Source organism: Rhipicephalus sanguineus, chromosome 5, assembly GCF_013339695.2.
Source record: "Rhipicephalus sanguineus isolate Rsan-2018 chromosome 5, BIME_Rsan_1.4, whole genome shotgun sequence".
Lineage (NCBI taxonomy): Eukaryota > Metazoa > Arthropoda > Arachnida > Ixodida > Ixodidae > Rhipicephalus > Rhipicephalus sanguineus.
The window spans coordinates 189,977,524-189,994,039 of record NC_051180.1 but is presented as its reverse complement, the minus strand read 5'-3'; the positions used below and the strand labels follow the sequence as shown (position 1 = coordinate 189,994,039).

At 49.7% G+C, this 16,516-nt stretch overlaps 2 protein-coding genes across 2 annotated transcripts; both read right to left on the bottom strand.

Moving 5' to 3' along the window:
• Positions 1-5,890: 5,890 nt before the first annotated feature.
• LOC119395153 (uncharacterized) lies at positions 5,891-14,763 on the bottom strand. Its single transcript, XM_037662440.1, has 2 exons — positions 14,083-14,763; positions 5,891-6,304 (listed from the first exon to the last, which is right to left on the bottom strand). The coding sequence occupies exons 1-2, from the start codon at positions 14,761-14,763 to the stop codon at positions 5,891-5,893; spliced, it is 1,095 nt and encodes a 364-aa protein (XP_037518368.1).
• Positions 14,764-14,921: 158 nt separating this feature from the next.
• LOC119395152 (uncharacterized) lies at positions 14,922-16,073 on the bottom strand. Its single transcript, XM_037662439.1, has one exon. It carries the CDS (start codon positions 16,071-16,073, stop codon positions 14,922-14,924), a length of 1,152 nt encoding a protein of 383 aa, XP_037518367.1.
• Positions 16,074-16,516: the final 443 nt, after the last annotated feature.

Sequence of the window (16,516 nt, the reverse complement as noted above, 5' to 3'; positions counted from 1 at the left end):
TCACTAAAGCCCCTAGATTTTCCTTCCGAAAATACCTAAAAAATACTAGGGATTTCCCCAGAATTCCTACGTAAAAAACGCCAACTGCCGCACTTGTCTTGCTCAACAAGCTATGGGCGGCTACGAGCGCTTTTTATTGGCCAAATTCGAAAAATGTCGCTGCTTCCGCCGTGGGCGGTGCCTCAAGCGTGACGTAACAGGGAAAACGGAATACGGAACACGGAATAAAAGTACATTATAGGGCCGCTGGTGTCTTCTTTAGTGTCTTACGCGCCACATAACCAGTCAGCATATCGTGGCTTTTTTTTTCCACGTATGCACTGTGGTTTGTGCCTGACGCTAGTGCAGTCTCCGCGCCACTGAAGTCTCCACCATCGATGATGCTGTCAACGACGTCAATTGTGGCAGGCGTGTGTGACTTTATGTCATTCCCAGATAAAAGATAGCTGATGACTTGCGGCGAACAGTTCCCCGACTTTGATGGTCTTGCGAGGTCGTAAAATGCAAGGGCATTTATAGTAATCAAAAACTGAGCAGCAGTGGGATGATCATTTGTGCCAGAAGACTGCCGAACAATTCCAAATATATTTGCCAGCTTGTCATGGCTTAAATTTGAGGTCATCAAATATCTGAAACCAGCAGACCTGAGAAATTCGAGCAGCTGCACTGTGCTCTCAATTGTGACACGGAGCCCTTCTGCTGTGCTCGATGAAAGGAAACCGCCAATTGTGTTGGTGGCATGTGTCTCCCATTCTTTTAAATAACCCAGAAATTCTTTCAGAAACGCACAGTTAGGCGAATTTGGGTAGAGGGATTTTTTTGGCGTTCGGGAGGTCATATTATTCTAATTAACCTGTTCATATTTTTAATGAAGCTTTGAGAATTATCCACGGGGCCACAGCTTTCTCGACTTTGTCGGAATACAAAAATAACCCCCTAATGACTTAATTCATCGCCGAAAAGGTGAAAGGGGTGCCATCCTTAATTTTTCGAATGCATCGGGATGGATATGGGCATTCGTGATGCTTGGCATCACCTTTAGCGTCACACTTTTACAGCCTGGAAGGAATGAAACTATCATGTTTCTGCTTTCTCACGTGAAGCCATTGTACAGTGACGAATCCTCGATCGTCGCTTGTTGGAGGGACACTTTAGGCTCTTTTTCGGTGGTCTAAAGCGCATAAAAAATAGTGTTTCTATTTTGATACTTTCATGAGGACATGTGTGCTCGCTACCCGCTTGCGAAAGGGAGACCTATACCGAAGAACAACCTAAACGTGAATAGCCAAAAGGCGAAAAGCAGCGCGAGTCTGTCATGTGTGTTCTCTGTTTTGGAAATGTAACCGATTTCGAATACCTTGTACTACGATGCGAGAGAACGGTCAGCTATCCCTATACCTCAAAAAAAAAAAAAGCAAACGAAAGAAATAAGCAGCGCGAAACATGTGCGGTGGGCGCTAGCAGTCGACAAACTGACATTGAACGACACATCTGGCTGAGTATTTCTTGTGCCGCGAATGTGTTCTTGCGCTGCGCTTCGAGCCTATTTCCCGCTCATTTCGGCATGCAACAGTGTCATTAAAGAACGAACCTATATATTTTCAGTGGAGGAGCCAAAAACCAAATACAACGCACATTATGAAAGCCAACACCCCTTTCATTTTATAATTTCGAACCTTGTGGCAAGGTACTCGTGGAAAAGATACCATATGTCTGTTCTTCGGCTGATACACATGGTTTTGATGTGCCAAGCTTCTGCTGCAAATGTCTCAGCCTGTTGGAGGCGCAACTTATTTGTGGCGTCATTGTATAGAGCTATATTATAGTGCCTAGAATATAGAGTATATATACAGTATATATATATATATATATATATATATATATATATATATATATTGCTACGAAGCGCTACCGAAGATGAAGAGGGAGACGTGATGAAAGAGGACGACGTTCCCTGATTCCGCGCGGACTTGCTCCATCTTGTATATATATATATATATATATATATATATATATTATATATATATATATATATATATATATATATATATATATTATATATATATATATATTATATATATATATATATATATATATATTATATATATATATATGCAAGGAAGGGGCGACGAAACTTTCTTGAAAGCAGATTTACTTAACGTTTTCAGCTGGTGGACCAGCCTTCGTCAGAGTAACGCGAGAACATTTGATACATGGCTTTAAAAGCACTTTTCAAAAACAAGTCAGCGCCATCTGCACTGATTGGAACAGCAATGCGCATCACACATTATCACGTGTTTTAAGAACAGAACAGAATGCGAATACAGAGAGTAAGACATACAGATCGAATCTCTCCGATAATTGTGACGTGTACCGTGATTATGCGTAGTTAGAAGATGTACATATGCACAGGTGTAATGACAAGGCATGACAGTATAAGTACAATCTCAGTGTAACGAGGGGGATAAATGAGCCTACAATTCAAGCCATTGCAATAAATAAAGGAAAAAAAAGCGAAAAAAAAACACAACAACAAAAGTCCAACCTATTAAAACGAAATAAAAGACCAAGAAGGCGCGATACAGGCGATGCAGGCGCTACACTGTGCAACAAGCGCATCTTCATTCTTAGTCTAGCGCTAGACAAGTTAGTTTCCCTTTGCTTTCGTTGATTCCAGAGTCAGGTACGATTCACGAAGCTCACGGTCACGGCTAGTGCGGAATCCAGATTCACTTTGAGGTTGTTAAATGAGTGGCCCGGCATGTTGACATGTTTTGATAGTGGAAGGTTTGGTTGGGATTTGGCATGCGATCTGTGATTGTTGAACCTGATTCTGAACGGTGTTTCCGTCTGCCCTATGTATTGCATGTGGCAGGTGCCACACTCAAGGAGGTACACTACGTTAGATGAATCACAATTGAAACTTCCTCTAAGTGTGAATGTGAATTGGTTTGATGTACTGGTGGCAGTGATTGAAGGCGTTATATGAGGACAAACTTTACACCGTGGTTTGTTGCAGCGGCTGCAACCGGTATGATTAGCTGTTACAATTTTAGACGACGTAAGAATGTCACCTATGTTTTTCGAGCGTCTGTACACGACACGAGGAGGCTCAGGAAAAACGGCTTTTAGTCTGTCGCTTTGGGTAAGGATGTTATAATGTTTACGAAGTATGCCTCCAACCTTGGGGATGGACGCCGAATGTGTTGGTACCAAATTAGCAGACTGTGACACGTTGGCCTTTCTGCTACCTTTTAAACTGTCCATCTGGTCGCGTTCTGCAGCTCGGTGTATCGCATCGTCGATAATTTTCTCCGGATATTTTCGTTTGATAAGTTTCTTCTTGAGCTCCTGACAACAAGAATTAAAATCCTGTTCTTCGGAGCATATGCGCCTAAAGCGCTGTGCCTGGCTATATGGGATGCCAGTCTTCCAATGGCGCACGTGGCTGCTTTCAAAATGAAGAAATTGATGATTATCAGTTGGCTTTTGAAAGAGTTTAGTACTCAGGCGTCCATGGGAAATGGTAATCGTGACGTCGACGAAGTCTACAGACAAGGGTGAGTAAATATGCGAGAATGTTATAGTCGGGTGTGCCTGGTTGAATTTCGCTATGAAGTTCAGCAGTTCTCTTTCACTGTGTGTCCAAATGAGAAATATATCATCGATGTAGCGTTTGAAGTACATAGGCTTTAGTGGCACACTTTTAAGAAACGCGTCTTCGAGCACTCCCATGAAGACGTTGGCGTAGGTAGGGCCTATCTTTGTTCCCATCGATGTTCCACTTATTTGTACATAATGAGAACCGTTGAATTCGAAGTTGTTGAACTCAAGAATTAACTTCAGCAAGGTTTCAAGGGTTGAGCTGTCAATCAGCTTGTCAGATTGGAAGTGTTCATACGAATCTAGAACAGCCTGAATGCCATCCTTGTGGGGGATATTAGTATAGAGGGAAGTGACGTCCATCGTCACCAGAAACGAGCCTTCAGGAACAGTTAGGTGTGTTATGCCCTTGAGAAAGTCATTAGTATCCTTAACGAAGGAAGCGAATGTGGCTGGAATAAATTTGATTAAACTGTCAACGTAACGAGATATGTTTTCCGTTATTGTTTGTATGCCCGAAACAATGGGACGGCCTGGGTTTCCTGGTTTGTGTATTTTGGGCAGTAGGTAAAATCTTCCGGCAACGGGACTAAGCGGAATGAGGCTGCGTGCTGTCTTATCGTCGATCCTTTTCTTCTTTACCAATGGTCCGCTAGGTGGCGTCCGGGAATGCAGACGCGGCCGCGTCGGCTCCCGCTTCTTTAAATGTTTTCGGACATCTTTCTTGTGTTCTCCACCGTTATACTGGACTTTTCTAAACGAGTTTTGTGCAAGCTTTCTGACGACACCGTTCTCGTTGGGGTGAGTGAACTTTTCGGCGAGTTATTGAACTTTGAGTGCGCGAAGCGGTGGACGGGCACCTAAGCCTAACCACTCACAGGCTTGGCTACGAGTACGGAGCTAGGGTTAGCTTCCAGTGCAGCACTTACGCGGCAGCGCCGGGCCTCGTCAGGCCCCCGTCGCCTCTGAACAGACGGCGAAGATGCCCGAGATGGTGACAGTTGAAGGCATGGACATCAATCCGGATGACTTCGACGGAGCGGGGTGGACCACCGCCCTTGGCGCCCGACGGAAACGGGATCCGGCAAAAAACGCGGCGGCCCCTGCTGCTGCCAAGACGACGGCAAACACAGCACAGAAGGACGATTTCAACGCCCGCTCCCGCTCGACAGTTCAGAAGGTCGTAGCCGCCTCGCGACTCCCTCGGCTGCCGAAAGACCAGATTAAGGTCATTGTACGGCCCCGCGGAGGGCTCGACGTTTCGAAGGCGGATTTGGTGCTGCTGGCGAGGGCTCTGACTATGGCCGCTGCGCTAACCGACCAAGAGGCATCGGAAGATACGATCTGCCCCGACAAGGTACAGAATATACTTGTAATTTCGACTCCGGTCAGATCCAACGCTGTCGCTTATGCTGGCATCCAGAAAATTCATACGAAAGTCGGCGCTTTCGAGGTTTCTGCCTACGTAGCCGCGCCGGAAAACACTTGTAAAGGCGTCATCAGGAACGTTGACCCCTCGATAGAAGATCATACCCTCAGAAGCATGATTGTAAACCAAAGAAACCCGACCGCCATTGAAGTCAAGAGAATCAAAAACACGCATGTTGTTATGATCCTGTTTGATGGGCTTCGAGTCCCCAAAAACGTCATGTGCGGAACGGCCCTAGTGCCGTGTTCGCTTTACAAACGGCAAGTCGACGTTTGTCACGCCTGCGGCCGGGTCGGACACCGGGCCGATGTATGCCACCATAGCAAGGAAGAGAGAAGTAAATGCCACAACTGCGGAGAAGCACTCTCCAACGGCGCTGCAGAAGCACACAGTTGCACCCCTAAATGCAAGCTTTGTGAGGGCGATCTCCCCACAGGCGACCGTTGCTGCAGCAAAAGATTCCACATCCCATACGTCGTGCGACGACGCAGGAGACAAAGACAAAACAGCTCCGAGAAAGAAGTCAATCCGGACGAGGTCAAGGACCCCGCGGACATGCACCAGGAGGTGGCAGAAGGTGCCATTCCCAAACGGCGCTCCAGTTCCAGAGGGTGCTCCTGCTCCACGGGCCGATCCAGGTCGAGATCGAAGTCAGCAGCGGATGGCGCCGGACCCACCGAAGCGGCGAGGTCAAGATCCAGCTCCAGGCAACCTGGCAAGAAAATGACCTGGGCCGACATGGTCGGCGACAGCGGCTCCGCACCGACAACTTCAAAGCAAGGTAAGGCACAGCCAGGGCACGTGGCAGATCCGCGAATACACACACTAGAAAGGGAAAACAAAGCACTCAAACAGGAACTAGCTGAACTCAGGAACGCAGATCGTATCTTCCGATGCCTCTTGGTCGGTTAGCGCAGCGGCCATAGTCAGAGCCCTCGCCAGCAGCACCAAATCCGCCTTCGAAACGTCGAGCCCTCCGCGGGGCCGTACAATGACCTTAATCTGGTCTTTCGGCAGCCGAGGGAGTCGCGAGGCGGCTACGACCTTCTGAACTGTCGAGCGGGAGCGGGCGTTGAAATCGTCCTTCTGTGCTGTGTTTGCCGTCGTCTTGGCAGCAGCAGGGGCCGCCGCGTTTTTTGCCGGATCCCGTTTCCGTCGGGCGCCAAGGGCGGTGGTCCACCCCGCTCCGTCGAAGTCATCCGGATTGATGTCCATGCCTTCAACTGTCACCATCTCGGGCATCTTCGCCGTCTGTTCAGAGGCGACGGGGGCCTGACGAGGCCCGGCGCTGCCGTGTAAGTGCTGCACTGGAAGCTAACCCTAGCTCCGTACTCGTAGCCAAGCCTGTGAGTGGTTAGGCTTAGGTGCCCGTCCACCGCTTCGCGCACTCAAAGTTCAATAACTCGCCGAAAAGTTCACTCACCCCAACGAGAACGGTGTCGTCAGAAAGCTTGCACAAAACTCGTTTAGAAAAGTCCAGTATAACGGTGGAGAACACAAGAAAGATGTCCGAAAACATTTAAAGAAGCGGGAGCCGACGCGGCCGCGTCTGCATTCCCGGACGCCACCTAGCGGACCATTGGTAAAGAAGAAAAGGATCGACGATAAGACAGCACGCAGCCTCATTCCGCTTAGTCCCGTTGCCGGAAGATTTTACCTACCGCCCAAAATACACAAACCAGGAAACCCAGGCCGTCCCATTGTTTCGGGCATACAAACAATAACGGAAAACATATCTCGTTACGTTGACAGTTTAATCAAATTTATTCCAGCCACATTCGCTTCCTTCGTTAAGGATACTAATGACTTTCTCAAGGGCATAACCCACCTAACTGTTCCTGAAGGCTCGTTTCTGGTGACGATGGACGTCACTTCCCTCTATACTAATATCCCCCACAAGGATGGTATTCAGGCTGTTCTAGATTCGTATGAACACTTCCAATCTGACAAGCTGATTGACAGCTCAACCCTTGAAACCTTGCTGAAGTTAATTCTTGAGTTCAACAACTTCGAATTCAACGGTTCTCATTATGTACAAATAAGTGGAACATCGATGGGAACAAAGATAGGCCCTACCTACGCCAACGTCTTCATGGGAGTGCTCGAAGACGCGTTTCTTAAAAGTGTGCCACTAAAGCCTATGTACTTCAAACGCTACATCGATGATATATTTCTCATTTGGACACACAGTGAAAGAGAACTGCTGAACTTCATAGCGAAATTCAACCAGGCACACCCGACTATAACATTCTCGCATATTTACTCACCCTTGTCTGTAGACTTCCTCGACGTCACGATTACCATTTCCCATGGACGCCTGAGTACTAAACTCTTTCAAAAGCCAACTGATAATCATCAATTACTTCATTTTGAAAGCAGCCACGTGCGCCATTGGAAGACTGGCATCCCATATAGCCAGGCACAGCGCTTTAGGCGCATATGCTCCGAAGAACAGGATTTTAATTCTTGTTGTCAGGAGCTCAAGAAGAAACTTCTCAAACGAAAATATCCGGAGAAAATTATCGACGATGCGATACACCGAGCTGCAGAACGCGACCAGATGGACAGTTTAAAAGGTAGCAGAAAGGCCAACGTGTCACAGTCTGCTAATTTGGTACCAACACATTCGGCGTCCATCCCCAAGGTTGGAGGCATACTTCGTAAACATTATAACATCCTTACCCAAAGCGACAGACTAAAAGCCGTTTTTCCTGAGCCTCCTCGTGTCGTGTACAGACGCTCGAAAAACATAGGTGACATTCTTACGTCGTCTAAAATTGTAACAGCTAATCATACCGGTTGCAGCCGCTGCAACAAACCACGGTGTAAAGTTTGTCCTCATATAACGCCTTCAATCACTGCCACCAGTACATCAAACCAATTCACATTCACACTTAGAGGAAGTTTCAATTGTGATTCATCTAACGTAGTGTACCTCCTTGAGTGTGGCACCTGCCACATGCAATACATAGGGCAGACGGAAACACCGTTCAGAATCAGGTTCAACAATCACAGATCGCATGCCAAATCCCAACCAGACCTTCCACTATCAAAACATGTCAACATGCCGGGCCACTCATTTAACAACCTCAAAGTGAATCTGGATTCCGCACTAGCCGTGACCGTGAGCTTCGTGAATCGTACCTGACTCTGGAATCAACGAAAGCAAAGGGAAACTAACTTGTATAGCGCTAGACTAAGAATGAAGATGCGCTTGTTGCACAGTGTAGCGCCTGCATCGCCTGTATCGCGCCTTCTTGGTCTTTTATTTCGTTTTAATAGGTTGGTCTTTTGTTGTTGTGTTTTTTTTTTCGCTTTTTTTTCCTTTATTTATTGCAATGGCTTGAATTGTAGGCTCATTTATCCCCCTCGTTACACTGAGATTGTACTTATACTGTCATGCCTTGTCATTACACCTGTGCATATGTACATCTTCTAACTACGCATAATCACGGTACACGTCACAATTATCGGAGAGATTCGATCTGTATGTCTTACTCTCTGTATTCGCATTCTGTTCTGTTCTTAAAACACGTGATAATGTGTGATGCGCATTGCTGTTCCAATCAGTGCAGATGGCGCTGACTTGTTTTTGAAAAGTGCTTTTAAAGCCATGTATCAAATGTTCTCGCGTTACTCTGACGAAGGCTGGTCCACCAGCTGAAAACGTTAAGTAAATCTGCTTTCAAGAATGTTTCGTCGCCCCTTCCTTGCATATAATACGTCGGGTCCAGCGTGAATGACGTTCAAAGAATTCGATATATATATATATATATATATATATATATATATATATATATATATATTGTAGGACAGTAAATAGATCTAATAACACTTGGAGCGAAATTGCATGAACTTAGCTTATCGTTAAAAAAAATCTCCAACATTTCAATGTCTGTAATTAATATACTCACCAATTCTGAGAACTGCATTGCGTTTATTGTCTCCGTAACACATCGAGAACCAACCTTTATGATTACGAGACATAGCACACTAAATATATCTGAAGTAACGTTCTTACTCTCAGAATTGTTTGCTTAATAAAAACTGATCTTAGAAATGTTTGGTACCTTCGTAAGGACAATTTAACAGCATATATATAATGATGGCAGTCTTGTGATAACAGTAACTCCTTAAGAAAAAAAATAATAAAAGCCAATTTTTGGCCCTTTGGTTTTGCTTCGAGTATTAATGAGTGTCTGGATCCACCACTGATCTTAGTGTGATCACGGCAGTGTCCAGACAAGAGACGACATTGAATGCAATGTTTGGTCGGTTCAAGATGTTCCAGTCTCTGCCCACACGAACAGAACGAAAACGTGGAGTTCATGCGGGAGCGCAAAATAAAAGGCAAGGCGCGATACTCCACTGATTCCTCCTGCGCGACATGCACCGTGCAGGCGCTCCGATGGACCGCAGCGCCCCCTGCGCAAGCATCCGTTGCGCGGACGCGGCCTTGCATGGGGACGGCGCGGAGACGGCAGACCATGGAGCACGGAGGAAGGAAAGAACAGAGGAGGGGCCCTGACGTCACTCTAGGTGAAGCCGGAAGTCGGCCATATTGACCGGGCAGATCCGCCTCTCTTGTTTACCTGCAAACAGCGCAGTGGAAGGCGCGTCGCTCTCTCCCGCTCGAAAAGCACGTGGGCCGCACGGCGCGCGTGCCGTGACGATCCGAAACCAACTGAACGGAATTCAACACGCTGGGCCAGCGCGATACCGCTGGCGAAATCATTTCGTGCGTTGCAGTTGCGCACGAGCCTACAGCGTTCGTCGGCTCGTCTGTCTACCCTTGAATGCCCTTCTTCAGCGTCCGAGGTGAAACAGCAAGGAGCGCGCGCATCTGCTAGCAGAGGAGCACGCGAGCGTCTGTTGGCGGTTTAGGCAGATTAGGGGCCTGGCGTTTCTCGCGTCGACTGCGGCGACGGCTTCCGTAAGTGACGAAACGACTGTAGTGAGTGCACGCAGTACGGAACGTTCGACTAGCCATATCGTTCGGTTGTCAAACTGTGCTTCGGCTACGAAGGTAAACAAGCAGAACCAAGTAAACAAGCGTTCGCTTGCATAACCGAACCTAGCCTAGCTAAGCCGCAACCATTATTTTAAACGCTTAAGTTTTATGCTGCTGCTTTGTTTTTCTTTGTTCGGGCTATCAGCCACAATGCGAGCTTGACGCGGTAATAGAGTACGAATAAAATCCGCGCTATCTCACGGCACTTAAGAATCAGTGATGACCGACAGAGCTCGTACTTCACGTACGTAGTACGTATGTACGTACTTCATACATTCCGGCATACAGACCCATGGCTAAACCAACGGAAGTTTACGAGCACAAACACGTATTTTCATGATGGCTTGATCAATTGCTTTAACTTACTGAACAAGGCCGCCACTCACCGGGGAAATGTGCTCCAAATACATACGTCATCTGCTTTATCCGCTGCACGGTACGTGAATACCCGCTCCTTCCACGCACTGTTGAGGCCCCGTGGCTACCAACAGGATTTGTAAACGTTGCTCGGTACAATAACCACCGGATGAACACGGCGTAGCGAACAACGCGGCACAAAAAAGGGATATCCGCCACGGTTCGGTATGAGATACATGAAAGCGTTCAAGCCGCTGCCGTTAAGCCAGCTACACTGCACCACACGTCGCGCCACGTAACCATAGTAGGGTGGCTAATATGGCTGCCGCATTGCTGGCGGGTGCGGGGCACGAGACTAAAAAGCCACCAAAACATCGCCCAATGTTAGCGGTGTAAGCACATTTCATGGTGGCTACCCTGTGCCACCGAGCAAAACTAGCGTCTTCGTGTACCCAGAAATTCCCTAGGGAAGTCGCCAAGTGAGGTGAAACTTGAGGCACTCGAGAGCGTGCGTTGCGTTAAAATTTCTCTGTATGTCCTGCTTCATGTTACATCGCGAGTGTTCGCTTGAATTGATACAGATTGTCAAGACTATCAGCAGCGCTAAGAAATTCATCATCTGCGCATTTATTATTTGACCTGAAATGTAGCAGCTGCCGTTTGAAGTAGACATCGGTAGCACTATGCGATCATGCTTCAGGCCACCTGATTCGTTGGTATCTTGTAATAATCTCTGTTGGCATAATTAAGTTTCTCCATGACCCTATTACAAGAAGTGGCTTGGTCTGTTCTCTAATGAAGAGGGTTGCAGCTAATTCGTTTGCGTACAGGTACAGAAGAATTGAAGAAACCTTTGCTGTGCACTTGCGCGTTTATTAGACGTTTGGGTGCTCCTACGGTGACTGGAGACTGCGTGGGCGCCTGTTTTGTAATTAAAGAAGACAAAGCGTCAGGCAACGTATGTGGCAGTTACGATTTCCCCTGCTGGTGGGCTTCGCTGCACAGCGATACGTCGATACCGTAATGCACAGTACATGCTTTGTGGCATAACACAGCTGCCATGCCGTAAAGCTGACTATAGTGAATCTGTCATCTTATAACACGTATATATAATGTAAATATATAATGCATTGAATCCAAGGGGCAGTGCAAGCGTGGCGTAAAAAAGCAGGGTACGAGTCAAAATATGGGCGGCATGCGCAGCACAGATTTCTTTGCGCTCCACAATGAAGGAATTGCTTTGTAAGTTTTGCCGCTACACAGGGGTGTAATGCGACAAAAACTAAGTGCCACGCTGTGAAGCTTGCTAGCTGTGTCGCCAGGTTGCTTCATGTGGCGCAAAGTGTTCTCTGGTCCGATATACGTACACGTTTCACACGACCAGGTTGATGAAAAATAAGTAATAGGAAAACTTTAACGGCTTCACAGCAGCTTTAGAACCAACAATTGTCTCGAGGGACAGTCCGAGACGACCATCAACGGAATGAATATTTAAGCTTCAGACAGGCATTTTATGCATTTTAATTACGGGTATATCGAACTATTTAGCGATATGCCCTTTGATTCCGATGTATGCGAGTTTTACTGTATATACACTTAGCCGCGACAGTGTGCATTCGTAACATATTGGTCGGTTCAGCGAAGCATTATGTGGTGGAGCATTGATTTTCCGGGCGTAAACAAATACTTTTTTATTATATAATATTTAGGAGATGTTGGTGCTTCTGTATAGCACCGGCTACTCCTTTTCACTGATGATAGGGTATGTCAAAAGCACAGCAATGAAAAAAAAAATATTTCATAAAGATACAACAGAAAAAGTTATTCACAATGGTGTTTCATATGTCTGCTTGATACCGCACGCACGCGATGGGAGACATATGTAGACCGGGAACTCCACTGATCTGATGAGGAAATAAGCAATCTGCATCGCTGCGCCTCCTAGTACACACATGCTGTGCTCCAAGTAGGGAGGCTGCAGCTTCGGCGTGACATTCGTTCGCGTGGTGGCTCGATCGCCACAAGCATTTGTTTAAAACAAGCAATAATATTGATCATTCGGTGACTATCACGGAATATTGGAGTGAGTGAGTGAGTGAATAAACTTTATTAAAAGTCCGGGCGAGGCGGGGGGAAGAGGGGATTAACCCCTGTCCCGTCCCACTCTCCGTCGATGATGGCGTCAGGTGACGGCTTGAAGCCCTTGGACCCGGGCGGCATCCTCGGCTTGCCGGACGGCCCAAAGTTGGTCGGTCAGCTTGTCGCTGGTGAGTGCCGCCTCCCAGCGGCAGCGACGCCGACGCAGCCGATTCTCAGCAGTGACCACAGCCGCGGCGGCGGTCGGCCTCTGCCCTCGCGCGGTGGTAGCAGTTCGTCCCCGACTAACATGCGTCGCGAAGTGAGCGGCGGCAGCGACATTAACTCTCCCGGCACATTCCCAAAGCATGTGCCGCAGTGTGGCTCTTTCCCCGCACGCTTTACACGCGTCCGTCGGGTATAAGCTGGGATAACAGATGCGTAGGATCGCCGGGCTGGGGTAAGTGTCTGTTTGTAGTAATCTCCAAGTTACGGCCTGTCTTTTGTTTAATTTGTCGTGTGGTGGAGGGTATTTGCGTCTGTTTAGTCTGTAATGTTGCGTGATGTCGCTGAATGTGGTCAGGCGATCGCCCCACGACCATTCCGGTTGCTGTTGTGTTCTTACTCTCTCTGAGGTGGAGTCGGCCGCGGCTCGGTGAGTGAGACCTCGAGCCGCGGTATGGGCCGCCTGGTTGCCTGCAAGCGGGACGCTGGTGTGAGCCGGGGTCCACAGGAGAAAGACCGTCGCATTTTCGGTTTTTAAATGCGAGTACGGTGACGTCGGGGCCATCGCTCCTCGAAAGTCGCCGCCGTCCCTGCTTCCATAGCGAGTCTGAAGTATGCGGGCCGCCTGCCACGAGATGCGGCCGCGCGCGAAGCCACGGACGGCAGCCTGCGAGTCGCTGATCACGACCGCAGCTTCCGGTGCCGCGACCAGTGCTAGAGCGATCGCCGCCTCTTCGGCCGCCTCTATGTGTTTCGTACGCACCGTGGCGCTCGCGATGCATTTGCCCGTGTGATTCACAACTGCGATCGCGTGAGCACACCTTCCCTCTGGGTATCGCGCGGCGTCCACGTACACCGCCTCCTCGCTATTGCCATACATTCTTTGCAGGTCGCTCGCTCTTTTGTTGCGGCGCCCGACGTGGTGCGTCGGGTGCATGTTCTTGGGGAGCGGAGGGACGTGAGACGGTCGCGGACTGTGATCGGAACCATCGTCTTCTCCCCGCACTGTGCGTGGTATGTTATGCCGAGTGACTCGAGGATGCGCCTGCCCGTCTTGGACTTGGACAGTCGCTCGTATTGTGCGATGTTGTGCGCCTCGATCAGTTCGCCCAGGGTGTTGTGCAGGCCCAGCTCGAAGAACGTGTCCGTGCTCGCATTGACAGGGATGCCGACCGCCCTCTGAACGCTTTGCGTATCATGCAGTCGATCTTGTTTCGTTCAGACGCCAGCCACTTAGATAAGGGGCTACGAACGTTATGCGACTGATCGCGTACGCCTGTACGAGGCAGATCGCGCAACTTTCCCGCATACCGCTGCGTCTGTTCGTTATGCGGCGGAGTGGTCGAATCGTGTCGTCTACTGAGCGTCTAAGTCTTCGTACCATCTCACCGTTGTGACCGTTGGCCTGCAGGTGTAGTCCCAATATCCTTATGTGATCTACGCTCGGTATGGGAACGCCATCCGCCGTTACTACTCTAATGTCTGATCTCCCTCCGCCGGGAAGCACGGTTTTGCGGCCCCTGCTCGTGGGTCTGTAGAGCAATAGCTCGGACTTGGCCGCCGAACATTCGAGGCCCGTGCCTCGCAAGAACTCCTGGACCGCGTCCACGCCCATCTGAAGCGTTCGTTCTACGTTGCCGTCACATCCTCCTCGGGGGACCCAGAGGGTGATGTCGTCCGCATAGAGGCTGTGATGCAGTCCCTCTATTGTAGCTAGTTTTTCCGGAAGCCCAAGAAGGACGAGATTAAACAACATGGGCGACACGACAGAGCCCTGCGGCGTACCCATCGGGCCCGTCTCGAATTCCGCTGATTCCGCGTTGCCGACGACGACGCTCGCACGCCTGCCCGTGAGGAAATCGCGTATATAGTTATAAATTCTTTGGCCTAATCCCAGCGATCGGACACGGTCGAGAATCGCCGCGTGCTCGACACTGTCAAAAGCCTTTTTCAGATCGAGGCCGAGAATCGCCTTGGTGGAACGAGAAGTGTCGTCTACGATCTGGTGTTTGAGCTGCAGCATCACGTCCTGCGCGGAAAGGTTGCGACGAAATCCCAACATCGTGGGGGGAAGACGTCGGCGTCTTCGAGGTAATCAGTCACGCGAGTCAGGACAGCGTGTTCCATGATTTTGCCCACGCAGGACGTGAGCGAGATTGGTCTTAGGTTATCGATCGTCACCTGCTTACCCGGTTTGGGAATCATGACCACGCGGGCCCTTTAACACGCATTGGGGAGGGAGCCCTCTCGCCAGCACTCGTTAACGTAGGCCGTCAGTCGCGTAATTGACTCGTCGTCCAGGTTGCGTAGGGTCTTGTTGGTCACCCGATCCGGGCCAGGGGCCGACCTGGTGTTGAGACTGCTTAGGACCGCCCTGATTTCTGCTTCACTAAACTCCGCGTCTAGCTTCTCGTTGTCGTCTCCGTCGTACATTGCGTGCTGTAGTCTTTCTCCCGTTCTAAAGTAACGCTCGCGAACGGCCTCAAGAAATTCATCTGGCGTGCACCCAAAGTCGCGTACGAGTCTGCGAATCTTGTGCCCCTGAGCGGTCTTGGTTTCCTCCGGATCCAGAAGGTGCCGGAAGAGGCGCCAAGCGCTCGCACCGCGCATCTGAGTCTCAAGGCCATTGCACGTCTCCTCCCATTGCGCGCGGCATACCTGGAAGGCGTGTTCTTCTGTATCCCTGTCCAGTTTGGCTATGCGCCTGCGCAGCGTCCTATTGTGCCTTTGACACTTCCATCTCTTCAGCAAAGCCTGCTTGGCCTCCCACATGTGCAGGAGCCTGCTATCGATCACTTGAAGGTTTGCCTCGGGAGGGACCTCGTGCGTTGCCGCGTCCACGTCTGCCCTGAGCGTCTCGGTCCATTCGTCAATGTTTGTTATCGGCCGGTCGCGTCGCTCGCGTTCTTTGCGTGTCTTGCGGAATGCGTCCCATTCCACGAGACGGAGCCTACGTCCCCTGGCTTTCCCTGCGCTCTCGAAGTGGCACACCCTAGTATGCTGCCCCGTATCTATTTGAATCTCTATTATGGAATGATCGCTTCCGAGATCCTCCTGCATGTTGTGCCACTGCGCGTTGGCTATGTTCGCCACGAACGCAAGGTCCGGTAGCGTGTCAACGCATGCGCTGTTGCCCCTGCGCGTGGGATCGGCAGGGTTCGCGATGAGTTCCAGTCGCTGGTCTGCCGAGTCCTCCCACAGGCGCCTGCCCTTGGGTGTTTCTCGTGCGTATCCCCAGGCCGCGTGAGGCGCGTTGAAGTCTCCCGCGACGAGCAGCGGTCCATCGCCGGCGACTGCGCGTGCCTTGCGGAACAGCTCCCGGAATCTGTGCTGCAGCGAGGGCTTGCTGTATACGTTCAATACGAATAGCATTGACCCCTCCTCGGAATTAGCTCTACAAAGACGTGCGGTATCTTCACCCCTTGAAGCTCACGCTGCGCCACTGTTAGGTTGCGACGAACGAGCACCGCGGCGGCCGGCGACGTCGCCATAACGCCGGTCGACGCAACTCGCCGTCGTCTCTGCCTCTGCCCCTCGCTAGACGCGTCCGCATCTATGGCTTTGTAGCCCGCCAGTTTGACCGGATCATTTGTCTCCTGTAACAGGATCACGTCCGGCTTTCTCTCGCAGTTGCATACAAATTGCTGGAGATTGCCCCGCTTCCTTCTGTACCCCGGCAGTTCCACTGCCAGATCGTGTACTGTTGTGGATGTTGTCTAGTGCGTGTGTGTTTTTTGTCGCGTATAGCCATCGTGAAGCGTGTGTGTTAATGTAGCCCGTCGCCCGATAGACTCGGCTGTTGGTGCTGCGTTTTC